This window comes from Atheta coriaria, unplaced genomic scaffold (assembly GCF_025399875.1).
Source record: "Atheta coriaria isolate IRGN ID8LTWV9N9 unplaced genomic scaffold, Caltech_Dcor_3.1 hic_scaffold_4_pilon, whole genome shotgun sequence".
NCBI lineage: Eukaryota > Metazoa > Arthropoda > Insecta > Coleoptera > Staphylinidae > Dalotia > Dalotia coriaria.
In genome coordinates, this window is record NW_027045446.1 from 9,553,125 (window position 1) to 9,580,554 (window position 27,430).

Sequence of the window (27,430 nt, forward strand, 5' to 3'; positions counted from 1 at the left end):
TTAATAAGTACCATAATAACAAGCTGAATATGTTTTATTTGTGAATTTTATGCAAGTTTTGATTTAAAGTCAGTTTTATTTGAGATATTTTTATCTTTAACGGATATCCAATGTAGGCAACCCAACATACACCAATAAATACCCATATAACCCCGTCACTTTTATCAAAAAAGTCAAAATACTTGTTTCTCGCCGCATGTTTATTCCCAAATATCTAATTAACTACAGTACAATTCACAATGGACTATAAAGAAGAACAAACGAATGAAATAGAAGCATTAGAATCAATTTATTACGGTGATGTTACAAGTAAGTAATTACGTTAATTTTGTAAATATTTGCATATAACCTAACCATAAACCTTGCTTTTAGTATTAACATCAGAGCCTCACCACAAGTTTTCGATACCAATCAAATCCGAAGAGTATGATGCAGACACAGAAGAAGGACTCACATGTAATTTAGTCTTTACCTACACTAGCAAGTATCCAGATGAAGCACCTCACATGGAAATTGAGGACACTGTTAACTTTGAAGATGATTTCGAACAGGAACTGTTATTGCATTTACAAGAACAGGTTAATTTTAATAGTATTTGTAGTATTATATTATTATATTGAGTATTTTTGCCCAAAGGTTACTGAAAACTTAGGTATGGTAATGATTTTCACATTGGTGTCATCAGCACAAGAATGGTTGAATGTCAAATGGGATGAACACAAAAAAATGGTTGAAGAAGCCGCGATTAAGAAGCAGAAAGAAGATGAAGCTGCTGAAATGGTTTTGTTTTATTATATTTTCCTCTATTTTATAATAAATTTATATTTTTTTTGTGTTTAGAAACGTTTTGAAGGCACTAAAGTAACAGTTGAAAGTTTTATGAAGTGGAAGATACAATTTGAAGATGAAATGGGTATTGCTAAAAAACGCGAAGCAATTGAACGAGATGGTAAGAAGTTAACAGGAAGGGAATTATTCATGCAAGATCAAACACTCAATGAATCTGATCTCAAGTTCTTAGATGAAGGTATAAAAAACGTATTCTATGTTATTTTGGTATATATTTTATTAATTATGTTAAAGGTGATGCAGTAAAAGTGGATGAATCACTTTTCCAAGACCTGGAGGACCTAGATATTGATGATGATGATGAGGATGATAAAGATTACGATCCAAATGATTGTGACAGTGATGCGAGTTGAAAACTGCTTGATTAAAATATTCGTTGCTTTTTTATCATTAACTTAATGTATTAAATTGTTTCCTTGGGGTTATATTTAGGGTATTATCAAATTATCATAGGTGCAAACGTCACACAAATCAAGTTATCGCGCATGCGCACAAAAGAATCATCTGACATTACTTTGCTTGACATATTAATTTTACTTTAAAATCAAAATGAAGAAAATGCAATCTTTAAAACTAATAATTTTCCTAATAATGGTTAAAAGAATAGCTTCAAGAACAAAATATGAAGAAAGAGCTGTTTTCGAAGAAAGCGCCATTTTTGAACGGGCTGCCAGCAAGCTCTACGCAGACACTGATTATTTCGAAGAAGAATGCAACAGAGAAATGTGTGAGTGTCTATACAATGTAAGTGCTGATAAACATTCCCTGCAAAATACTTCAATCTCCCACGCTGAAGCCGATGCTCAATTAAAAGCATATTGCGCTCACCATCCGAAGAATTTACCATGCAAAACACGCTGTCGTCGACGCACAACCTGTGGAAACATCGACAGTCCCTACAAATCAATTTCAGATAAAGCACGTCATTGCATTCGCACGTGGATAAACACAATGCGCAGCGTAATAGCAACTGGATCATTTCGTGATATTTTTCATACTGCTGCAAACATGCGTGTTATCAACTACGATTTGGAATGTGAATTCTTCGCCGGGTGCTATCTCAAAGGATGTTTCAATCAAGATGTGTATCCGAAAATTGCGCTTGATGGCACGCATCTCGGCGCGACTGGTTATGGCTACATTAGTTTCAATATGACCGTGAATCGTATTTCAATCTCCGAGATGGTTACTGCGTTCATGTTATGGACGTTCAATGGCTATGGATCTACTCTTGAGTATCCGTATATTAACCCGAACTATCACGACTTCTTGGTGCGTGATAAAATGCCGCAGTTTTCGAATGATTTCTTGCAAATGTACGCGGCGAATACATCGCACATTGGATGTGCGTTGTATAATCGGAATTTGTCTAGTCATTTGATTTTCTATCAGTTTTATTGTGTTTATCGGCAAGCTGTGTCTTTTGCGAAAAATTTTACGTTGTATAAAGTAGGTCCGCCTGCTTCTGCATGCAATGAGTGGGGTGAAAGGGAATCTACGATACATTCTGGTTTGTGCGGGAAAGTTAGACTATTATCGGAGGATCCGTTTAGACCGTTTGTTGATTTAAATTCTTCATCGAGTGTTACTTTTACTTTGGAGTTGTTTTTGGGGTTATGTTTTGTTTTCTTGGTTGCATAAAATATACATAACCTGTTTTTGTGAGTTACAGATAGAAATAACCTTATTTTTAATCTAGTTATTTGTGTGAAGGAGTAATCTTGATTAATTGCAATGGATAGGGGCATTTGGTGGCAACAGAATAAAAAGTGGTGAAAAACTCTGATTTTTTCATTTGTATCATTTATTAGCTCAAGAATTATTGAATGTTAAATGGTCTGAGCACATAAAATGATTGAGAAAGCAGTTTTAAGTCAGATTTCTAAACAGTAAGGTAACAGTTTAAACTTTTATGATATTTTGATGATAAAATGAATATGGACATGGACATATGAATCCGCATGCGCGAAATATGAAGCTACAAACGTAAAATCGAACGAATAAATGCAAACTGTCAATATACACGCAATCCTTACACAAATCAAGCCATCGTGATGAATTAAAAATAATATTTACTGACATTTTGTGTCATGATACATCAATTACAAGCAACAAAATCAAAATGAAGAAAAACACAATCTGAAACTATTCCTCTTGCTTCTAATGATTGAAAAATAGCATCACAAAGAAAATCTACAGAAAGAGCAAATTTTGAACAAGCTATTAAGAAGCTCTCTGCCGAATCATCCCCGGATTACATCCAAGATTATTGCGATGGCCCACAATGTCTATACGAGCACAGTCATGATAAACATACACTAAAAATATTACAATCTCTCCCTCGGAAGCCGCAGCACAATTACAAGCATACTGCGCTCGCCATCACAAAAATTTACCATGCAAAACACGCTGTCGGCGACGCGAAACCTGTGGAAACATCGACAGTCCCTACAAATCACTTTCAGATGCAGCTCGCTTTATCATTCGTGATAATATCAACTTGTTACGCGATATAATATCATCTGGAGCACATCGTGACCACTTTCCTACTGCTGCAAACATGCGTGTCATCAACTACGATCTGGAATGTGAATTCTTCGCTGGGTGCTATCTCAAAGGCTGTTTCAATCAAGATGTGTATCCGAAAATCGCGCTAGATGGCACGCATCTAGGCGCGACTGGTTATGGTTATGTTAGTTTCAATATGACCGTGAACCGTATTGATATACCCCAGATGATTATGGCTTTCACGGCGTGGACGTACAATGCATACGGAGCAAGCAGGAAATATCCGTATAACAATCCTAATTTCTACGATTTTTGCTGCATGATAAAATACCGAATTATTCGAATGATTTCTTGCAAATGTATGCAGCCAATACAACACACATTGGATGCGCATTGTACAATCGGAATTTATCTAGTCATTTGATTTTCTATCAGTTTTATTGTGTTTATCGGCAAGCTTTGATCTATACGAAAACTTTGAGTTGTATAAAATAGGTCCGCCTGCTTCTGCTTGTGAGGAATGGGGTGAAAAGTAAGTACATCATATTTTGGGCTGTGTGGAGAGGTTAGACTGTTATCTGATGATGAATTTGTACCGTTTATGGATTTAAATTCATCTAAACGTAATAATTTTCCTTAAAGTTAATATTTATGTTATATTTAACTTTATTGGTTATATAAAATATACATAACCTTGTTTTGTAAGTTACAAATCAAATAACCTTAATTTTAGGTTTGTTTCTTTAGTAAATAACAAAATTTAATGAAATGTTTTAGATTTTTGCTGATAGATGGCAGTGGAGTCAAAATGCGTGCATGTTCACCCCTAAAGATATCAAAATCAATATATGATGGTGGCGGCGGCGGCGGCAGTGGTTCAGGCGTTTGCCGCACTCACACGCCGCTCGATATGTGTGCGTGGCGCGATGTGCCGGCGGTAGGGGACGGCGCGACGTGTGCATAGCTCTGCGCGGGGTGGCGACAACGCGCAGTCTGTACGGACTGTGTGGCGGACGGTTTACGGTGGTGCGCGCCGCCGTCACATCTTAGATCTGTGAAAAATCACTGAAAACAAAACTCACACAAAAACAATTCACCAATTCAACAAACCAAACCTGCTTCGGTTGTAAAAAGGGTGCGTGCGTGTGGTGTGATGAAAATGTGGAGCACACACATCGCGCAAGATGTGTAAAGATACGGAAAACGTGCGCGTTGCTATAGATAAGACAGAAATTTAATTGTTAGTTGTTAGTTAGGCGTATTTGGTGTTAAATATTAAGGATATGTGTCGAGGGACTTGTTTTGCGCGGTTTTGAGACGGTGGCATGGCCGTCAATGGAAAGAAATTATTATTAGGTAAAGGTAAAGTGCGTGGGGTTCGTAGAGGTTGATTTCTGGACGTTAACGCAGGTGTGCTAAGAAAGGTGCAAGCCGCAGCGCGACGCTGAAAGGAAAATGCATTTACATTTCGAGCGAACCTTGAACGCGAAAAGCGACTGCTCGATATTGTCGCTCACATGGATGGGAAAGGTGCCAGATGAACTTCCAGAAGTGAGTATTTAGATCTAAATTGTTTTAAAATTAAAATTAAGTGAAAAAGTTGAAAAAATGAGAAAATTTTAGCAAAAACAAAAAAAATTAAAAATTTTCGAAAAAATGCAAAAAATTTATTTTAACTTTAAAAATTTATTATTTCTATAAAAGCTTTTATTTTTAAGTCTAAATAAAGCACTCAATAAAGGTTGATGCTCCGTAAATGTTAAAGTGTAAAAGTTCACAATTCCTCATTTATATTCCATACAATGCTGCAACTGCGAGCAGGAAGACTGAATATAAACTGTAAAACAATTTAACATTTTACTCCTTGCAAACTTTACACTCAAAACAAAACAAACAAAAACATGAACAGTATCTAATCCCTTCGAGTTCACATAATTTGTGTTTTCCCGAGCGCATTTTTCACAATACGAAACAAGAAAAACAAAAAAAGCAGAAGAAAAAGAACACAGTCGGTTTTACTTTTTACTTGACTCGATTTACATATTTTCAGGACGACAAAGTGCAGACAGTACACGCATAAACTATTTAAGTAGCAGGCTTGCATGCGAGAAAGCTCAGGCTTGGGAAATCCGATGGGAATGAAATGCCAACATTGCCAACAAACAGAATGCGGGTGCGGGAGGGCAAAAAGCAACAGTTGGAGTTGGAGAGAAAAATAACCTCAAACATTACCGTAAAGAATTAGATGAAATTTTTTGGTTAAAACTGATTTTTGATTAATTGCTTGGAAAAACTGAGATTTCTCTTACAATTAATAACACAATCATGAAATCTTTTGTTGTTACGAGTTTTTAGAGTAGTTAAAGCAGATAGAAATGAAAAGTTGAGTTTTATAATAATAGACGGTATGAATTTATGACTTTTGTGCTTTTAACTTCTTCATTTCGTGGATTTTTGTTTCGTTTTTGTATTTATGACGTGAAATAAAAGAACAGTATTGTGTTGCGTCGTTTTCCACATTGCCCCGCTGAAATTTCGCGAAAGTTTTGACTAACTTTGAAAAGTTGAGGAAAGTTTCAGTCCCCGAGGATCAATAAAATGGCGTGTGCAAAAACTTTTCAGTTTTCATCTGTTCGCTAAAAAATGCAAAAAATGATTAATTTCACTGTATTTTAATTATATGTAATTTTTCTGAAAAATTTATGAAGTGAGACAATGAAAATTTTAATTTTTAATCCCTGTGAGAAAATAATTAGTCGTAAATTTTCCAAACGACTTGTTTACTAATTCTCCACTTTGCGGTGTCTTTCCACCAAACAAACCGCTTTCTTTCCTAATCAAATAAACACTCACCAACTCAACTCTGCGGCCATTCACGCAAATAAACATAAATTTCGCACATAATGAACATTTACGTTCACTTTCGTTGTTTTGTAATTTTCACGCAACTCTTACCCCGGGGACAAAAACAACATTATTCCAGCATGTTTTAACTCATAATATAATTTAGAAGATACTTGTAGCAGCACGGTGCAAAGTGTAAAGGTGTAAAAGCAACCTCGGTCAAAGTGGAGACGTGGAAGCGTTGAAGGTAATTTTGAATACGACTGCGTATGCTTTCAAGTGGAATGTGGGAAACGTGAGTGGAAAGTTAGGAAGTGAAGGAAGAGGAAGGAGGGAGTATGTGTGCGTGTATAACTGTTAAAGTTTAAGTTGTAGGTGCGTGGAAATAAGAGGGTGGAAATTGTGGAAGGCAGGTACGAAGGTACTCGAGCAAGTCGTGGATGTCGTGGAGAATTCGTAGACGTACGAGTACCAATGAATACTAGACAAATAGGCAGCGGGTTACTTTCGTTAGTTAAAGTTTAAGTTAAAGTTTAGTTTGGCATGTAGACATGATTAGAAGATTAGAAAAGCACGAAAGTTACAAAGTTAATCTTAAACTAACAAACTAATCTAAGTTTTTAGAGTTTTATTTAAGTTGCAATTAAAAATTAATTGGTATTTTGTAGTTTTATTAAAAATTATAAATTTTTTATTCGATTAGAAATTTTTAAATGAATTTTCTTTGGTTTTATGAAATAAAAAGTGGTACTTTAGTCACGGACGCCCATAACCGTGAGTAAAGTACTTTAGTAACGGGTTTTAGTCACGAAGTGGAGCTTGCGCCTGCGCATTTGCCTACGGTGCAGCACAAGACTATATGAAATACCGTGCTACGCTTGCTATTAATCAATCTCGTGACAAAAACTGTCATTTAGCCACTTGAAACATTATATAATATAGCTTTAACCCTTGGCTCGCTCGCGAATATCTAAAATAATGAAGTTGCTTCCGTACGTGTCTGTAATCACAGAAGAAGTAACAATGAATTAGAATGGCGGGAAGTTTAAAATGGCTGAAAGTATGTATAGTCTATGGAAGTATAGTGTACAGTCTCCATAGTGTAGTCAATTGGATTTGATGTTGACGTAGCTGTCGGTAATACAGTGTGATAATACAGTGTGATGGTACTATAGTACTTAGGTTTGAGCTTCATTGCTGGAATGCTAGATGGCGTTAAAGTAGTCAAATAGCCAGATGCAGAGGTATTATTGGCTAAACATTTTTTTTATTTTATTTCAAAAATATTTTTTTTATTAAATAAAAAGTGGCCTATAACCATTCGGGGACCACTAAGAATATGTGTACAAATTTTCATAATGATTGGTTAAGTAGTTTTTGCGTGAAAGTGTAACAAACATCAGGACTTTCGCATTTATAATATTAGTAAAGATAAATTACATGTTTTTTTTTATAAATTTCTTTCAATTTTTGTTAAAATTCCCCCAAAAAGCAAAAATAATTCTTTTATCTTTTCTAATTTTTATGATATCATTAATTTAAGTTCTTCTAAATTTATTTCTTGAAATAACTTCTCTCTAGAAGTATTTTCCTCAATTTATTTTTATTAAATATAAATTTATATTAACGGTGTGTGTTTTTACTCACCGTAATTGAAGTAGTCTGAATACTCGTAGTGCTGCAATATATAGAGCGGGAAGTTTTGCTCTTTGCACAACTTTGCAGTTTGTATGTACTCGTCTCTGCGTAATTACGTTTCCCCTGCGAATTGTGAATCCTTAGAATTGAAAGACAAAACAGGACGCGCATCAGAACACCTTTGTGATGTTGTTGTGACAAATGAGTCATTGCTGCAGTAATGCGCTAATTAAAGCCACTATCTACAGATATACATACTAGTACGAGTACGAATACTAACAACACTTTTATACTCGTGGAAGTACACCTAAGAAAAGGAAAAGAGAAAATATAAGACGTAAGACGTAAGACGCAAGAAAAAAAAGTTGGGATTACACGCGACTGCAACGAATTGAAAACATTTCACGGCTTAGCATTACGAATCCTTAGAAATGTTAGAAAATGTAAGAATACGGAAGGATATTAAGGATAAACCTGTTAAGACAAATTAAAGAAATGGAACATTTGTTTACTATAATAAGGAAAATAGTGGAATTTATGTAAAAATATTAATTTTATGGCTAGAACACTAAATTCTAACTTCTATAATTTTATTTTTAGTTTTTTCACGGTTTTGAGACATAGAAAGTGGTATTTTAAACACGGATGGCCATGGTGGTGACTAAAGTACTTTAGTCATGTGTTTTAGTCACGGGTTTCAGCTGGTGCCTGCACATTTGCCTAAGCTATAGCACAAGATAGAAAATCTTTCTCAGAATAAAAAATCCAAAAATCCTCTGTAAAAATTTAATTGATTAACCGGTATAAATTTCCACAAACACTATGGTGCTGTCCGTCAAGCCAAAATTAATTTAAACGAAAAACTTTGCTCCTGTTTTCAGCTGAAATTAATTTAACAAACGAGTTTGACCCTGTCCTTTAATTAAATTAATATTTACTGACAATATCGGACTTGTTTTTATCAAAAAAATTAAATTGATTGAAACTAACTAATCGTTTAAGTGCAAAAAAGGTTTTAAAATGCTTGAAACCCATTATATCCAGTCTATGATGCAGAAAGATTAAATTATTCCTGTGATATAGGAAATTCAGCACGGTTTTTACACAAAAACTAATAGTTTAAATAAAATAGTATAGAATATGATATTATAAAGAGTTTTTTCTTTAGTTGAAAGAAAAAATTCTATAATTTCATGCTTCAATGAATTTATTCATGATTTTATTGAGAAACTTTAATGAATCTAAGTGATCCAAGTCTTCAAACTTGAGAAGCAATTACTTTTCTAATTACGACCATTACGACCCATCCAATCTTGAAGCGAGATTTGTCCTGCAGTCGACATTTCAATATCTCAACTTCTCAAGTGTTTTCATTCACTTTTTCCTTTTCTTTTTTTCTTTTATTTAGCGATAGATTCAACAATTTTTCACAATAGAAAATATCTATTCTGTAAATTAGTGAAATGTGACAATTCAAAGTCGATGTTGACGCATCATCACAAAGAATCGCGATAGGGTGGATTGTCCTTCCGATTGGGGTGTGAATTTACCCAAGCGTTAATGCCGCGCTTATCAGATGCGGGATACAAATCCGTGGTGAGATACCAAACGATGTGTGAACATGAATAACCTTATCAAACCACACCAATCCACACCAATCAAAAAAACCACCCTTATTTTATTTTTTGATTGTTTAACGAACTTTAACGAAGAAAATTTTGAATTATTTTTTGTTTTATATTTGCGTGTGTTCACATGAGTAATTTTTGATCATTAGGTGTCAGAGACACCATACATCCGGCATCCCTTCGTCCTTATCCCATCCCCCAGTTGGAAGTCGAGTGCTCGACGCCGGCTTAACGCCCGAGTCGGCGATTCTGGGGCCGAAAGGACCACTTGAAAATTGCACACTTCTCGCTAACGCCCAAAGCACACACGAACACAACAAAGCCACGGCTGGGAAAAGCAAAGGAAAACAGAAAGCAGGGATAACGCCAGCGGGGAAAGCGGAATTCAGGCGGATGCTAAAGTCGTGTCACTGGCAGCGCTGTGCGCCTGCAGCTGTTGAGCTTTCGAGCTTTTGCAAAATTTACTCACAAACGTAAAAGACTCATGTCGTAAATATTGTAAGGTAGACAACCAAACATACATACAATTATCATCTTATGATCTTTTTACTTTTTTGAGCTATTTAAGCTTATAATCTTGTTATTTCAAACAAAAATTTAGCGAATTATTATTTCCTGATGAGTTTTTGAGCTCCAAATACGAAAAATACGTTTTTTTGCGCTTTTCTTTCAATTTTTAACGAGTTTTTCTCAACGTCCGGTTTTAATGGACCTGAGTGTACAAAAACATAATCCCGAACACATATGTGCTGGGCCGTATTTGTCATAAAGCCAGATGGACGTGTCGTAAACAATTTGCACGATTATCTCTCCGCTCGTTTCATTAGGGTGCAATCGGCGGAAGCACACGACTCGCATTTTACATTTTTGACGCTTATTTGGATCGTGCCGTGCAGTTTTATATCAGTGAAAGCTCGCAAGGGTAAACAAGCTCGTATTACTCACAGAGAAAAATGAAATATATGAAAAACTAAAACTGGGTCAACGTATTAAAACCAAGGACGCAATGTTAAAATAAAATGTGAGATGAACACGAAAGGTTTTTTAATAGTAGGTAATATTTGCGCATGCGCATCACATTGTTTGTTTTTAGTGTTCGCTTGAGTTAGTTTTGATTAAATTTCAGCGACAGGTAGCAACCGATGAATTTCGCTCACATCAATTCTACGATTAAGTATTCTCGCATTTTCACGACGTGTAGAATCTTAGGGGTGTGAACAGCGGGCGCAAACAGCGCGAGAGCAAACAGGAAACGGCGTGCGAACCGAAAATGAAAAGCTCAAGGTTTTGCGGGTTTATACATTCGGCGGCGAGGCGAACATAAATCACGCTTGTTATTGCATAACAGGGTGCGAAATTGCGTGGCTACTTTTTGCGGGCCATGAGATTTTACATTTATAAAAAAAGAAAGAAAAAAACAGCGAAAACAGATTTAAACCTAAAAATGTGATTTTAAAATTTAAAATTTAGGAAAATATTTGCACACAACTTAAATGTGGCTAAAAGAAGTGACTAAACATTGTTAAACACTCGATTTATTAAATGCTTGCTAAATGCGCATGCGCAAACTCTGTCCCATGACTAAAAACTGTGACTAAAGTACTTTATTCACGACTTTGGCCGCCCGTGTTTAAAATATTACTATTTGTGTCTAGAAACCGTTGAAAAACTGACTCTTTAAAGGTGGAAGTTAAAAAAAAACAAATTTTAACCTAAAATTACTTTGATTTTAAAATTTAAAACTTCTAAAAATATTTGCACACAACAAAAAAAATATTGAAGAAGTTTAGAGATTTAGAGGGGTTATGTTGATGTATGTTTATTTTACGTTATCACACCCCGCAGGTACATGCAATATATCCTCACATGACGCACGAGACGCATAAAAAATCTACGTCACTAAACAACCCCTGAATTTATATAACACCCTATTCATGTTTTTTTTTATGCTGGAAAACAAACAGAAATTAATTTATTCTGGAGATTTATTTTTCGTGTGTAGTCGCCAATGAGTTGCGTAATGTGCAACATAACGAGACGAGCGCTAATTGCGGGAGCGCACGAGTGCGGCGTTCATTAATGCAATTATTCTCGGTGCCAGTCCGCACTGAAATTGGGAGGTGCAGTTTGCATGCGGTGCAAAATAAACCACAAGACCACCTCATACCATAAAACAAATATATCAAGGTATTGCATAACCGCATTACAAAAATAAATAGTAAAAGTATTAAAGAATATATTAAGTACTAGCTTTAATCCGCGGCTTCGCTCGCGAATATCTAAAATAATAAAGTTGCTTCCGTACGCGTCTATAGCCACAGAAGAAGTAACAATGAAGTAGAATGGCGGGAAGTTTAAAATGGCTGAAAGTATAGTCTATGGAAGTATAGTGTACAGTCTCCATAGTGTAGTCAATTGGATTTGATGTTGACGTAGCTGTCGGTAATACAGTGTGATAATACAGTGTGATGGTACTATAGTACTTAGGTTTGAGCTTCATTGCTGGAATGCTAGATGGCGTTAAAGTAGTCAAATAGCCAGATGCAGAGGTATTATTGGCTAAACAATTTCTTTATTTTATTATAAAATAATTTTTTTATTAAATAAAAAGTAGCCTATAACCTTCCGGGGACCACTAAGAATATGTGTATAAATTTTCATGATGATCGGTTAAGTAGTTTTTGCGTGAAAGTGTAACAAACATCAGGACTTTCGCATGTATAATATTAGTAGGGATCAAGTGGCTAAACGGGTGTTTTAGTTACGAGATTGATGGTCTTGTGCTTCACCGTAGGCAAATATTCAGCCGTAGGCTTCACCCCGTCACTAAAACCCGTGACTAAAGTACTTTAGTCATAACTTTGGCAATCCGTGTTTAAAATACCATTTTTATCTCTCAAAACCACAAAATACTGATAAAAACCATATAAAAACGAAATTTATAGTAATTTAAAGGTTTATATTGCCGCTATGTGTGTAATCAATATGATTGAACAATATCTACACAATATAATTCCACAAAACAATTTATTTGCTTGAATAGTCATCATTACAACAAGATTAAATTTATCCCTCTGTTGAATTTAATCGGATTTACTCAAAGAACATAAATCAATTGTTTGACGTTGGTTATGTAGTGGAAGATTTAAGATTGAGCAATATATTTGTATTGGCAATTGCACAAAAACCAATTTTCCGCTATTGTTTCCAGCAGCCGAATTAAAATAAAACACTCCACAGGACGCAGTACTCAACCGGATACAATCAGAATACATAAACGAAAGTGTTTTGTTATTAAATTTATCAAAATGAAGAATGAAAAAGCTTTCATTGTTAATAAGGTTAGTTATGATTCACTTAACTTACCCTTGCTCGTCTTTGGCAAGTATGGCGGAATCCCCTTTCTGCTGGTCAACTCCGATGGGAACGTAACAAATGTTCCGACTGTCTGGAGGCAGAGAAACAAGGAAACAAGGCGCGGTCGGTATTATTTCCTTCCATTTACGAAACACTTGGAGCAGGACAATGGAAATTGCAATGAGAATAGAGTAGAAAGGTCCTGGAGGGATCATATTTAATAACTGGCAAAATTATTGCTTCAAAGAAATCTATAATATAAAAATAAATCAAAAAATCTGTTGGTAAGCGCATAACTTAACAACGCTTTGACCAATTTGGCCAATTCTTTTTTAAAATGTTTGTTAAAGTCCAAGGATGGTTTTACGTCGAGAAAATTTTGAATAATTGTCGGAAAACCCTAAAACAGCCCTTTTCTATAGAATAAAAGTTGGCATTGAGATTCAATCATAGTTATAGTTAAATAGTTGAATCCTAGATGGCGCGCTGAAGTGCATTATTAGCAATTCTTTATATAATTAATTTCTTTAAAATAAAATGACGAATCGTATTGATAGAATTGACTCATTTCTTTGTTTTCTATTTTCCCGTATTTTCCACCTTTACATTAAGTTTCCCACTAGCATTTGGCGAGGCCATTACTATTCTAGTTCGAATTTCCTTCTTTGTTTTCGCCTTTGTCTACTAGATATCTTGTGATACTAAAGTATTAGACGTACTCGTATTACAAGGGAGTGAAGTGGTTTCGTCCGAAAGTAGAACTAACGAGCAAACAATGAATGCCACGAAACGAGCAAACAACTTCACCCACATCTATTTACTTCTATCTCTAATATCTTAAGAGAAATAAAAAAAAGAGAAAAAAAAGTTTCTGTTTTTGTTATTGTGTGTTGAACATATTGAGGTTAGATGAATATACATAACCTCACTCACCTACTTGTAGAAATTCATGTGTAATATCTACGTTCATAAATCTAAATTGATTTATTGCGTCAATAAAACTTGCAGACAGGGAAACATGTAACATCCCCTCTAGTTAGTTGCATCAAAGCACCCACGCTGAATGAATGCACTTTATCTACCAGTATAAATTGTATAAATTGCGTTTTCCTTCGTTCTTCGCTTGCCAGTTCCCGGAATACGTTCCACACGCGCGCAAACACGTACGTTGAGTTATACATGAAAAAGATCAACAATCAGATGTGATTTTATTATCTTCTTTGTTACATTCGTAGAATAGATATCAGCACTTCCCCGAACCACGACTACCTGATACCAATCAAGAAATAATTGAAAGTTCTATTTTTATTGGGGTTTAAGAAGCTTAGTTATTGGGAAAATAATAATTTTACGGTTTTAGAGACATAAAAGTGGTATTTTAAATACAGAAGGGCAAAACCATGACTAAAATACTTTAGTCACGGATTTTAGTCACGAGGTGAATAAAACACTCGCTTTTAATCAATTTCGTGACTAAAACTTTCGTTTAGCTACTTGATACTTAATATATTATTATAGAGAATAAAATTAAGTGAAACTCGGTTATAAGGTGGATTTTTTTCACATTTGCATTGAAAATATCACGTTGTGAAAGAGGGTGACGTGTAATGCACGTTTAATGTTATTGAATTACTCGCTGCGAGCAAAGGGTCGCGAGGGTAAAAAAATTGGTCACGTATGCAAACTGCATGATACACGCATGAAAAACATGATACATGATATTCAGAGGGTAAAAATGATCAAATAAGATTCTCCACTCCACAACTGCATTTTAATCTCATGTTAATAAAAAAATAAAAAAATATTTTTTTCTTTTTTCTAGGTTGTTATTAAAATGATTATTATTATGATTTGAAAATATTATAACTCAGATTAAGACCTAGATACGCATTTAACTAGTTTAACTTTAACTGATGGTGGTTACCCGAAGGGCAGCGTGGCACGCAAATTATGCAAACTTTTACGAGTTTTACGCTTTGAGCTTTTTCGCCAAGAAGCCGCGAGCTTTTAAGTGCGCCGTGTGCTCAAGAAATTCATTAGCGTGCTAAAAATAACTCCGCACTAGAGAAAACCTGGAGAAGTCTAGTGGATAAAGAGCAAATGCCCACAAATGCAAAGCACGCAGAATAAATAAAAAATTAAAAATTCAATGCAATTTTTTCTCTACATCACATCGAAAACAAACAGAAAAAAATTATGCTTGGTAGACGATTTTTTTGACCTTGAAATTCAACAAATTCTGATGATTCAGATGAAGATTCAAGATTCAAGACTACTGGGCAAAAAGATAATAAATTTTCTCATGTTTACTCTTAGGTTGTTTGGCCCACGACACGAATGACGTTGGTAATATACAGAGTGTTAAATAAAACACCTTCAAAAACTTATTTTTGCGAGTATATTCAATATAAACATTTAGTATTGGGTATAATGTTTCAAGGACAAACAAAAAGAAGGACATTGTAAGGATGTGTCGAAGGGGGTGGAGATTGGCGAAGGTCTCGATATTTTTCTCGTCTTGCCCGTGCCTTGCCAATAATTCAAAGGTTACCATCCACCTCCGGTGAACAGCGCATAGATTCATAACTTTGAAGGTCAAATAAGTTACTGTACTGACTATACAACCATAAAATTAAATGTTTTACTGTTTTTAGACGTTTAGTTAGTTAAAACATTTATAACTCAAGAACGGCTGGACGGATTTTCATGATATATGATTTGTTAGATTCATATTTGCTCCAAATAGAAGAATAATTATTAAAATTTTAGAAATAATGTTTTAAAAGGTGTTAAATAAGGGATTAAAATTTATATAGGGATTTATTAATAGTTATAGTTAAATAATTGATTCATAGATGGCGCTGCAATGCAATAATAGCTTTTCTTTCTTATTTTATTAAAAAAAGTCGATAAATAGGAATGAAAAATATAATAAAATTTTACTTAAAATATTCAAATGGAACTGCGTCTTATATTTTGCTGTTTACAACATGAATTTTCGACTGTTGCTAAGCTTATACAAATTAATCAAAGAAATGACTTGTGTAATACTCAATGTAAAGGCAATTTCGCTGTGAATCAAAACGATAATTAAGCAAATAATTACTTAATTTGCCCGCGACTCTTGTGGCCATTCAATTTCGCTTCTTTCTCCTCATCTGCACGCCTCCGCCCACTCGATTTCGTTAATTAAGAAGATTGCGTCCTCAGCGCGTCGTTTCATTAACTTGTTAATTATCTCCGTGTTTTCTTCGCAATGGCATTGTTGGTTTGTTGGTTGCCTAGCTGACTTATGAAACCCACAATATTCATTATTCTTTTGAAGCGTGTTGTGGAAATTTTTCGTAAATATGGAATTGTGGAATATTTTCGACTGAAATGCAAAAATATGTATATTGTTTGTCGATGGAGGGTTGAAAAGGAGTTGATAAGGGGTGGAATATGATGGATGATGAAGAATATATACTATTTTTTCTCGTTTGCAAGGGTTGTGGGGTTTGGAAGAGTGATGATTGAAATGGCGGTTGCAATTCTTTATAAAACGGCATTTTGTGGAACTGGGAAAGTTAAATTGTTAATTTCCGGTTTACACTTTATTTTCTTATTGAAAAATCAATATAGTTTTACGTTTTCAACCCTTAAATGCAAAAGTCGTTATTTTTTGTGTTTTTCCATAGAAAAATTCAATATTATTCAATTCCGCATTGTGTTTTCTTATTTTAAGAGGGTGAATTGTATAGAATAGGGTGGAATATATTAAATATATCTTAGGGGTAGTTTTCAACGTGTTATTATACATGAATGCATCAAAATATCTTGGTTTTTAATAGAAAAAATGTAAAATATTTAAAAAAACACTTAAAAAAATTTCTTTTGAGTTTTTTGTTTGATCTTTGATGTATTATGCTAATATATTTTGCACCCCTTGTCAATTAACCCTCCCAACAACCCATATCCATCACTTTTACTCTCATTGACACTCAAAACCTTTAAATTTAGACTTGTATTTTGTTTCTAACATATTGACAACTCAATTTTGACCTTGCTACCCCCATAAATCTGCAACACAAATTTTATACCATCCCCTATTCGTAAATAGTGTATCTCACCAGTACTGTCATTACATTTCCAGTAGAATAGTATAAGTATTCGATCACTTGTACTTTTCAGTGTGTAATGTTTGACTCAACAACTTGCACCCTCTGAACTTCTCTTATCCACCCGCCTTAGGGGTGCATTCACATACGCATGTCAAATAATCCACCCTCTAATTGCGTTGGACGCGGTATCTTTAATAGTTAATTGCACTTTCGGGACTGTTGAGTGTTTATATGGCGCATCGACCCTCTTCCCCTTTTTTTTTCTTCTTGATACAAAGGGGATGAATAGAAAGATCAGATGTTAAATGCCAAATTGCACTGGAATCTAATTTAGCGTAGTTTTACGCTTGGTATTATAATAGTAAAAATTTGTGGTTATGTAGAGAGAGTCATTTGCAGTGTGCGTTGTTTTAAGCTAATTAAAAGCAACGTAATGTCGTAATTAGTGGGTTTGTTTAGCCGCGCGTTCCGTTTTCTCATTTTCGTTTTGCTCTAATTACCAACGACAACTACCCCTAACGAGTAATCTTTCATTAATTCCATTTGTGCGCATGTCAAGTTATTAGAAATTCAAGAATAAACCCGGCAAGCATTTGCACAATGAATGAATTAATTAATTCTGCTGAATATATGTTAATTATGTAGTGTTTGTTTATTGTTATTAGTATTGTGCAACGTAAATAACGTAAATATGAAAATAAACTATTCATATGTTCATTACTATATTATTGCTATGCATTACTGTCTGATGGCGGTAGTGTGTTCTGAAAATATGATTAAAAAGTTGCCTACCACTTCCAACATATCTATAATATAAAAATAAATCGCAAAATCTGTTGGTAAGCGCATAACTCAACAACGCCTCGACCAATTTGGCCAATTCTTTTTAAATGTTTGTTAAAGTCCAAGGATGGTTTTTACGGCGAGAAAAATTCGAATAATTGCCGGGAAAACCCTAAAGACAGCTCTTTTCTATAGGATAAAAGTTGGCATTGAGATTCAATCATAGTTATAGTTAAATAGTTGAATCCGAGATGGCGCGCTGAAGTGCATTATTAGCAATTCTTTATATAATTAATTTCTTTAAAATAAAATTGCAAATCTTATTGATAGAATTGACACATACTATGTCTAGAACAAAAGAGTATAAACAAATTACATTTTTATTAAACAATACCGGGAAAATCTCGCGGAAAAAAACTATGAATAAAAGTAATGAATAAAAACTTGTAGATGTAAAATGAAAACTTACTAGAAATTCACATGACGCAAAATCAAATGATTTCCAATTAGTTTTCAATTTCCGTTCATTATCTGCAATTACCACTCCGCCGGGCATTGCACATTGCGTTAGGTGTAATTTCCGGTTTAAGTCCTGCGTCTAGGACTTGATTTGCAGTGAAAATAAAAACGCAAGCTTTTTCTTCGCTTACAAAGACGGAAATAAACGAGTTATGTGCGTGATCGGTTGGATGATAGATAGGTAGCAATAAATTGGCAATACATCATCGATCGTGGCTGCGTGGCACGTGTAGGGTAGTTTTATTCCCTTTATGAAACACCATCCAATCCTATTGACTTCTATTCAATTTCCAATTATTTCACATTTTACAATAAATTTATATTTATACAAAAAAAATTCAATAAAATATTTAATATTTTTGCATTTTGCAGCATCGTTAATTGAACAAAACATCCCTCGGTAATTTGATGAAATATTTATATCAGGCTATTTTTATCCGGGTGTGTGGAGGTGGCGAACGCCGAACAGGAACAACGTCACTATGGTGCAATGACGTCGGAACGATCGGAAGCTTCTAACCGAGGTTGAAAACACGAAAACACGCCATTTTTTTTCGTGAATATCCTCATGCGATTTATGTCATGCTCGATACTTAAATTTAAACATCAATTTGACAAGCTGGATTCAATATTTATTGCTACCGTGTACGGTTGAACTAGTTTTGACTTCCTAACCGTGATTTACATCAATTCCGCTTTTATTTGGGACGCAGGTGGCACTTATGTTATTTCGTGCTATTATTTACATTAATCATTCTTATCACGCATCTTATCGCGATCCAATCGTGTAGTATTATGTTTGGCAACAATTCATGTCAAACTCCTTCTTTAAATACAAGCAAAATCAAAATATTTACTGAAATTGTTGGTTTTTAGGTTATGTATAGACAAATAAACTATTTTAACTCCAAAAATATGTAATATTAATGCAAATTGTAATTAATTTCTTAAATAACGCAATATTTCATGTATAATTAATGATTTGTTAAAATTTGCAGTGTGCAGTACACGCGCCATTTTAAATTGCTAGTTTCACCTCCCATTTTGCAAGATAATTGATGCTATTAATAATTTACGTGTAACAATCAGTCATTTTAGTCCCTTCCCTGATGTTTCTTTGTTCACCTGCGCCTACCCCTCTTTACGCTCAAGTGGACATTCAATTTGCTACGTTTTTAATCGAATTTTAACCCTCTACGTCTGTTTTTTTGGCGCCACCACTTTTAACATTTTAAAACATGCATTACTGCGCGTCTCAGATAGATTGATTGCTCAGCTTGACGTGAATTTATGAATTTATGATGATGATGACTTTTGCAGTTTAAGGGAGGGTTTTACCCTCAACACAACCCTTATATTTTGCGGTTTTGCACTATAATCAAGCATGGAAAACAAAATTTTTATTAAATTCTTTGTTTTACTGCGGAATTCAATCGAATAGAATTGAAAACGTGCAAATCGTGTAAAACGGACGTGTTTTACGTGTTGCAGGACGAAGGGTGGAAGCTGAATCGCACGAATTACTATCAGGAGGGATGGCTGGCGACCGGAAACATTCGCGGCATCGTCGGCGTCACGTTCACCACCAGCCATTGCAAGAAAAACGTCGAGTTTCCCCTACGTACGAATTACAATCTACGCGGACATCGATCCGAAGTAAGTCTACACAAAAATTATTCCGAATTAAATCAAATCAACCCTTAAAACACTAAAAAACAAAATAAACATTTACTAGGTTATTCTTGTGAAATGGAATGAACCTTATCAAAAACTAGCGTCGTGCGACAGCTCAGGGATCATTTTCGTCTGGATAAAATACGAAGGACGTTGGTCCATTGAGTTGATCAACGATAGGAACACCCCAGTGACGCATTTCTCATGGTCCCACGACGGTCGCATGGCCTTGATATGCTATCAGGTATTTACTCTACTTTACACCCTCATAAACCATACAAAAGTCATAAATTTTCTAATATCTCAACATCCTGACTCATGATTCATATTTCCTTTGCATTTTCAAGGACGGTTTTGTCTTGGTGGGATCTGTAGCAGGCCAACGTTATTGGTCCTCAATGTTAAACTTGGAAGCAACTATAACCTGCGGTATTTGGACCCCGGATGACCAACAAGTCTATTTTGGTACCACTAGTGGTCAGATAATTGTAATGGATGTTCATGGGGCAATGGTTTCACAAGTTCAATTAAGTTCGGATGTGGGTATTGTTTCAATGGCGTGGTCCTGTGAGAAATTCAAAATGGAGGAGGGTGATGAGAATGACCCAGGGGTTACTAATGCAGCGGAGAGGAAATTTGTCTTGGCTGTCAGTTTACAAAATGGGTTCATCTATCTGCTAAAGACTTTTGATGATGTTTCTCCAATCCAAATGGATACCAAGCTCCAGGGACCAGTTTGTATGGAATGGAGTAATTCCAGGGAGTTGTTAGCTGTTGCTGGTGTTACACTTGGTAGTAAATCATCACCAAATCAGAATCAGAATGCGAATCAAGGTCAAGGTCAAACACAACCCAATCAGGAATATGCTAATATGTTGAAGTTTTATAACGAGAAGGGTATTCTTTTGTATTGTATTAGTATACCTTACACCCAAGCCCCGGTAACGGCTTTAACTTGGGGTCACAATGACAAACGTCTTTTCTTGGCTACTGGTACGCAGATTCACATTGCTTGGGTTTCGAGAAGAATAGCAACCCTGCAATTGCTTTGTCGACTGAGGATCCATGATTCCATTTTGGGTGAGGGCCAGATTGTCGCGTTGCCACTGCCGCCGAGGATACGAAATCTCATTGGGAATCTATTTGCTCAAACAATTAGGGTAAGTTAAACTTTCATCAAAATTCAATTTACACATAATGCCAATCACAATCCAACCCTCCATTGTTCTAGTGTTGTGTGCCTGAACCGTCAGCACTGCGTGAGTTCGTCTCTCGACCACCCGTCGGGTCAGTACGACTTCATTGTACAATGATCCGCCATGACGAAGACAGCAACATATCTTCAGGCACCTGCTACACCCTGTATCTGGAATATCTTGGGGGACTTGTCCCTTTACTCAAAGGCAAACGTACGAGTAAAATACGACCGGAGTTTGTTATTTTTGACCCGCAGGTTGAAGGTAGGACCAAAATTTTTAAGTTTTTGTTTGATTTTAATGGTTTTTTGGTAGATTTCAGTGCGATTTCGTTGAATCACTGGTCTTCCGAATCGAAAAGTTCCGGTTCTTCAAGTCAATCAACAAGTGGGGGTAATTTGGCCAGCGATTCGTCGGACAGCGATCGGGACGAAGGATGCACGAGCTCACCGCGTCTGCAACGCCGACGCAAACGGCGTAATAAATCACGCTCGCGGAACAATTACGGCGACCGTTCGGGCCAGAGTTCCGGTGATGCAGACCCTGAAGACCTCGCTTATGTTGACACATTACCGGAAGTATGTCTTGATCTCTTTTTTACACCCTAATTGAGAATTAATTTCATGTGGTTTTATAGCATGTGAGATTAGTGGAAGTAACCTCAAATATATGGGGCACCAAATTTAAGATTCATGGGTTGGTCAATTCCGTACCAGCTAATTTGGGTCAAGTGACCTATAAGACATCTCTTCTACATTTGCAACCTAGGCAGATGACTTTGGTAATGACTGAATTACGAGATGATTTCCCAGTTGGTCCTGACCCTACCTTCAATCCAAATCTCTTCTCGGAAGATGAAGAGGAAATCTGTCAGGCTGAGGAGAAGGCTAGGTTACGGCGGGTGTCTATTGATAATTGTCCACCAATAGCGCCGATGTCCCCACGCGGTAGTCGTTTTACAAAACCCACAAAAGGGACTTACTCAGGTGATAATACGTTATCCTCGACGACACGTCCAGGCTCGGGCCCTAGTGCAGTGGTACCTGCTTTAGCGAAAGCCGAATCATACGATGATGAAATTACAGAGGCTAGGTGTCTCTGCACCAATGGGAGTAATTCTAGTAGCAGTACAGAATCCGTCCGAGAAGGAATCATCACCAGCCAGCCACTGCATCACCATCATCAACTGCAACCGCTCATCACTACTCATCAACCACCGAAACATCCTACAAGTAGTGCACAAATATCTACGACTAGTTTTGTTGGCCAGCTTAGAAACTGTAATCTAACAATGGCCCTGGGAACTAGTGGTAGTTGTACACATTCCGGTCAAGTACAGAATCAACGCCATATTGCAATCTCGCCGCTTTGCTGTGACGGTGCAGTACCGGCTTTGCAATCGCCAAAAAACGCCGTTGCACCTTCGGATATCATATTCGAACGGCCCTACAACAACGTGGACTATAATCCATCCAGAAACGACTATCAGTGTCCGACGAGAAACCTAACTCTGAATTTAAACTCGGAGAAAATTAAAAATCATTCGGGTAGACCACCAACTGGAAGTGGTTTACAAGTGGGGCGGGTTCACACAAGGATAAGAACCGCCCAAGTCCAAACACCATCGGTGCCACAATCAACCCAAATATTCAGGGGCCTTCACAAGGATTGAAAGAGATCCTATTCATAGATGAGGAGTCCAGCACGCCGGGACCTTCCACCACCACCACAACAATTGCTAGCAGTATTCCAATAAGTAATACCACCGTTGATACTTTAATCCGCACAGGACCAGGTTCAGTGTCAAATTCAAACACAGCACTTGGTTCCGGACCTGCGCCGATTGCCGACGCAATGGTACGGAGTTGTAGTGTTGGGTATTTGGATTTAGTTGATGCCCAAATTGTTCCCAATGATGTAGCATTACTAATGCTTCGGAAAGATGCTCCGAAACGTTTGGTACTCGTCAATCGTAAACATCGTCATCATAAGAAACAAACAAAGAAATCCCAGCAGACGGAGTTGAGAGAATGTCGCATGAACAAAACCCCGAATTTGAAGAACTGTGGGAAGTCTAAATCGTTAGATTCAAGCGACATTTTCCCACCTAACAATGACATCAAAGTCCAGCACAAAACCAAGGAGATTATTCCTGAGGTAATTGTTGATACTAAGAAATCAACAGCAGTTTCCGAAGAATCTGTGCAGATTACCAATCTGGGGAATTTATCTACAGTTAACAATAACAATCTAATTAATACTAACAATAATAATAATAATAACAAGAAGGAGCCTTCAAAGTTGAGTATATTTGTAAAGAGTCCATTGTCACGAAGGAAGAAAGACACATCTGATACGGAAAAGAATAATAAAAGTCGTAGTAGAAGTAAACAGAAGAAGAATGACAAGGGGGTAGACAGCCCAACGCACAAAAGTGGCATGTCTTTGCATACACACGCACTGGCAACGTTGGAGAATTTACTAACAAGGTTAAGGGAGGATGATGGGAGGTCCACACCACCAAATTCGCCTAGGTTACCAAGGAGTCAACCTGCATCGCCTGCGCCTTCTAAAAAAGGTAACAGATTTTTTTTCCAACATAAATTATGTTTAATTGTTTGATGTTTAGGTAAACGACCTCAAAGTGCATCTCCAATAAGAAAGAATCTTCTTTCATCGCCGTTATTAGGTCGTAGAAATCGGAAGAATAAAAATCTGGAAAGTTCGGATGATGAGGTGACTGCCTCTGGTGATGAAGTTTGTAATGGGACAAATTATAAAGATTTAGAAACGTTCCAAAAGGCTCAGTTACGTCAAAAAGTAATTTCAGAAAATTTAAACACAAAATTTTTTTGCTTAAATTTTTGTGTTTTTTTAGTTAAAACGTGGTAAAATTGAACCAAACGGAAGCAACTGCAACAATCACGTGGTGCCTCAACGACGAGAGTTTGTAATGCACAATAAAGCGCCCATGTGGAACGAAAACAGTCAAGTGTATCAACTTGATTTTGGCGGACGCGTAACCCAAGAGTCTGCTAAAAATTTCCAAATTGAATTTCGTGGAAAACAGGTTTAAAATGAATAATTTTTAAGTTAGTAGTTTCTAAACATGGTTATGTTGTGTTTTAGGTTATGCAATTTGGAAGAATTGATGGAAACGCTTACACATTGGACTTTCAATATCCATTCTCAGCCCTACAGGCATTCGCAGTCGCGTTGGCAAACGTGACACAACGATTAAAATAAAAAACTTTCATTTTACAGAAACATCCAACCCCTAGTTGAACATATCGTATCATTAATATCGCTAACAACATAATTCAACACTACCCAAACGCATACGAAACGTAACATTTTATTCGTTTAATTTTTTTGGAAAATAAATAAGAAAAACGCTAAGACGGTGCCAAGAAAATTGCTTAAAACTAAATTTTACTCCCCCGGATGATAAGTACCTATAGAGTTAAGATTAAACGTAAACTAAACTCGTAAATTTGTACTTAAATCACTATAACACTACAAAATGGCGTTGACGCAAATCTCGTTACACGAATTTTTGCTACAAGTTCGTCAGAAAAGTTTTTAATAAAGACATAACCTTTTTAAAAGGTACGATTAGCGCTTTAACATAACCTAGGTTAAAAGATTTTGATATTTTTTGATTTTTTCATGTTTTGATATTGGATTCAATTGTTTTCGAAAGACATAACGAATTGTAGGAAACCGAGTGAACGATACGAACATATTTTAATACTCAGATGAACAAACCGTCCGCTTGGTGAACAAAAAACAAATTTTTAACACAAAATTGATTAAAATTAAACAAAAAAAGATGGTGGATGCTTCAGTAATGTGTAATGCTTTAATTTGTCTTTATTCACGACTATATTAAATATACTATATTATAGTCGTGAATAAAGTATAGTATTCTATGCTATCTATAATAATTTTTGCTTCAAAGCCAAACCAATTCTAATTTTAACATAAAAGACATGCAAACTCGCCAGTTTTACTCATTATTACTAATTTATTAGCTTCATCAACGTTGAATAGTCTTAATTGTTGATTTAACTAAACTAACTTAACCTCAAACTCCTTGAGATGTACATCTAGTTCGATTCTATTAGAAATTTGAAGTTTTTCGTTTTGAGAACCTAAGAAGAAATTCTGTTATACAATGTAGCTCAAATTTTGTTAACAAAACAAACACTATTGTAAGAATAAAATCTTTGTATGATATAATTACCGAAGTGAAGGCGATTACTGAAGTTTAAATAGTCGTAATGATCGTCTACGTAAACAAGTTAGTAATGTTAAGACGCATTTTTAATGAGATTCAAATCCAAACAGGAACGCTGTTTAAAAATACTGTCTAATCGGAGTACAACAAACTCGTATTATGATTGAAATGTGTATTTTTATTTGTTCATTTTTCAAGAATAAACAACACATTCAAACCAAGCCGACATCCAGAGTCCATAATTACTTCATCATTTGTCACGTAAACCAATGAACCAAAACGCTTGATAAAACGATGCCCTTGTTAAAAAACGACTAGTTTTTTGTCGTAGTTGAGACGAGTTGGTACTATTTATAAAAATGGTTTTAATATTTGTGTTGCAGATCGTTTTTTCGATGTTTTTTCTGTTTTTATTTGTTTCCATTGTGTGGTGGATAAATGCATGGAGATATTCAAGAGGTTTAAAGGATGTTAAAGGGCCTAAACCATTTCCTATAATAGGAAATGTCACTGAACTTGACACAACAAGTAAATTTTTATTTAGTTTTTTTGTGATTTTTTTAAATTTTTTGTTTTTTCAGCGCTTTTTTGGCAAATTAATGAATGGCATAAAGAATATGGATACTTAGCGAAAGCTTTCATTGGTTTTGATTTTGTGGTGTCCTTGGCAGACCCAGAATACTTGGAGTTTGTTTGTACCAATCCTCTAACCTCACATAAAGGCTATTATTATAGATATCTACACAATTGGTTAAATTTAGGATTGTTAACAAGCGCAGATCAAAAATGGCACAAAAGAAGGAAACTTATTACACCGGCATATCATTTCAAGATATTAGAACAGTTTGTTCCTGTTTTTGATAAAACCGGAAACATACTCATGGATAAATTACGAGAAAACGTCGGGAAATTATCATTTAATGTACAAGACTTAATTTCATTGTGTACTCTTGATATAATCAATGGTAATATTTTTTATTAACAAATTTTATTGATTTATAATAATTTATGTTTAGAAACTGCAATGGGAATATCAGTCAACGCACAATTAAACGCCAACACAGATTATGTCAATGCAATCAAAGTATTAACACACATCGTGACAGAGCGTGGAATAAAAATATACAAACATTTCGATTTGTTGTACTTCTTCACTAAAGACTACAGAATTGAGAAGAAATGTTTGAAAATAGTTCATAATTATTCGTTATCCGTAATTGAATCACGACGTAAAGAATTACAAAAGAATTCGGAGTCAAATTCATTTAATCCTAATGCTATTGATGAATTTGGGCGTAGGAAACGCATTGCGTTTTTAGATCTTTTACTGCAATCAACAATTGATGGTCAACCATTGACTGATGAAGATATTCGCGAAGAAGTGGACACATTCATGTTCGAAGGGCATGATACAACAGCATCCGGGATTAGTTTTTGGTTGCATTTGATCAGTAAACATCCGGAAATACAAGAAAAATTGATTCTGGAACAGCAAAATATATTTGGAGACGATCCATTTAGACCTACAACCTTGTCTGACCTTCAAAACATGAATTATATGGAAATGACAATTAAAGAGACATTGAGGTTATATCCGTCAGTTCCAATGATGCTGAGGGATTGCATTCAAGACATCAAATTTCGTAAAAAAAAGAAAAAAAGCAAAAAAAAAATGTTTTTAATTATTTTATTTTTAGGTGATATGACATTCAAGAAAGGAACGCAATTATTAATCTTTCCGTTTTATTTACATCGTCGCCCTGACATATTTCCGGATCCGGAAAAGTTTATCCCGGAAAGATTCCAGGCGGAAAATATCAACAAAAGACATGCGTTTAGTTATTTAGCATTCAGCGCCGGAAGTCGTAACTGCATCGGTCAGAAATTCGCCATGTTGGAAATGAAGTGTATCTTAGGAAAAATTTTACGAAATTTTGAGATACATCCAAGTTATCCAGCGCACGAGGTCAAAATTCAAGCGGATATTATCATCGCATCGAAAAACGGTTACCGAATTCAATTAAAACATAGAAAATGATAAAAATAGATTATGACACCATTTTTATTACCAAATATTTTATAAATACATAAAAA

General features: G+C 35.5%; 4 protein-coding genes across 4 annotated transcripts; all 4 read left to right on the forward strand.

Annotated features, from left to right (window-relative positions):
- Positions 1 to 138: 138 nt before the first annotated feature.
- LOC135790993 (RWD domain-containing protein 1-like) lies at positions 139 to 1,243 on the forward strand. Its single transcript, XM_065301304.1, has 5 exons — positions 139 to 309; positions 373 to 578; positions 637 to 780; positions 841 to 1,027; positions 1,084 to 1,243. Exons 1-5 carry the CDS (start codon positions 240 to 242, stop codon positions 1,200 to 1,202), a joined length of 726 nt encoding a protein of 241 aa, XP_065157376.1. The 5' UTR covers positions 139 to 239; the 3' UTR covers positions 1,203 to 1,243.
- A 125-nt stretch (positions 1,244 to 1,368) lies between these two features.
- LOC135790992 (uncharacterized) lies at positions 1,369 to 3,758 on the forward strand. Its single transcript, XM_065301303.1, has one exon. The coding sequence runs from the start codon at positions 1,399 to 1,401 to the stop codon at positions 2,488 to 2,490; it is 1,092 nt and encodes a 363-aa protein (XP_065157375.1). The 5' UTR covers positions 1,369 to 1,398; the 3' UTR covers positions 2,491 to 3,758.
- A 577-nt stretch (positions 3,759 to 4,335) lies between these two features.
- LOC135790956 (tubby-related protein 4-like) lies at positions 4,336 to 25,557 on the forward strand. Its single transcript, XM_065301259.1, is given in 11 exon segments — positions 4,336 to 4,908; positions 19,718 to 19,882; positions 19,962 to 20,144; positions 20,248 to 21,060; positions 21,132 to 21,360; positions 21,412 to 21,674; positions 21,734 to 22,741; positions 22,744 to 23,674; positions 23,726 to 23,916; positions 23,975 to 24,166; positions 24,226 to 25,557. Coding segments are annotated over 11 exon segments (4,188 nt in total). The 5' UTR covers positions 4,336 to 4,812; the 3' UTR covers positions 24,343 to 25,557.
- On the forward strand, positions 25,380 to 27,374 carry LOC135790889 (cytochrome P450 4c3-like). The gene is made up of 5 exons (XM_065301174.1): positions 25,380 to 25,391; positions 25,720 to 25,864; positions 25,918 to 26,301; positions 26,353 to 26,979; positions 27,034 to 27,374. The coding sequence occupies exons 1-5, from the start codon at positions 25,380 to 25,382 to the stop codon at positions 27,372 to 27,374; spliced, it is 1,509 nt and encodes a 502-aa protein (XP_065157246.1).
- The last annotated feature ends 56 nt before the right edge of the window (positions 27,375 to 27,430 follow it).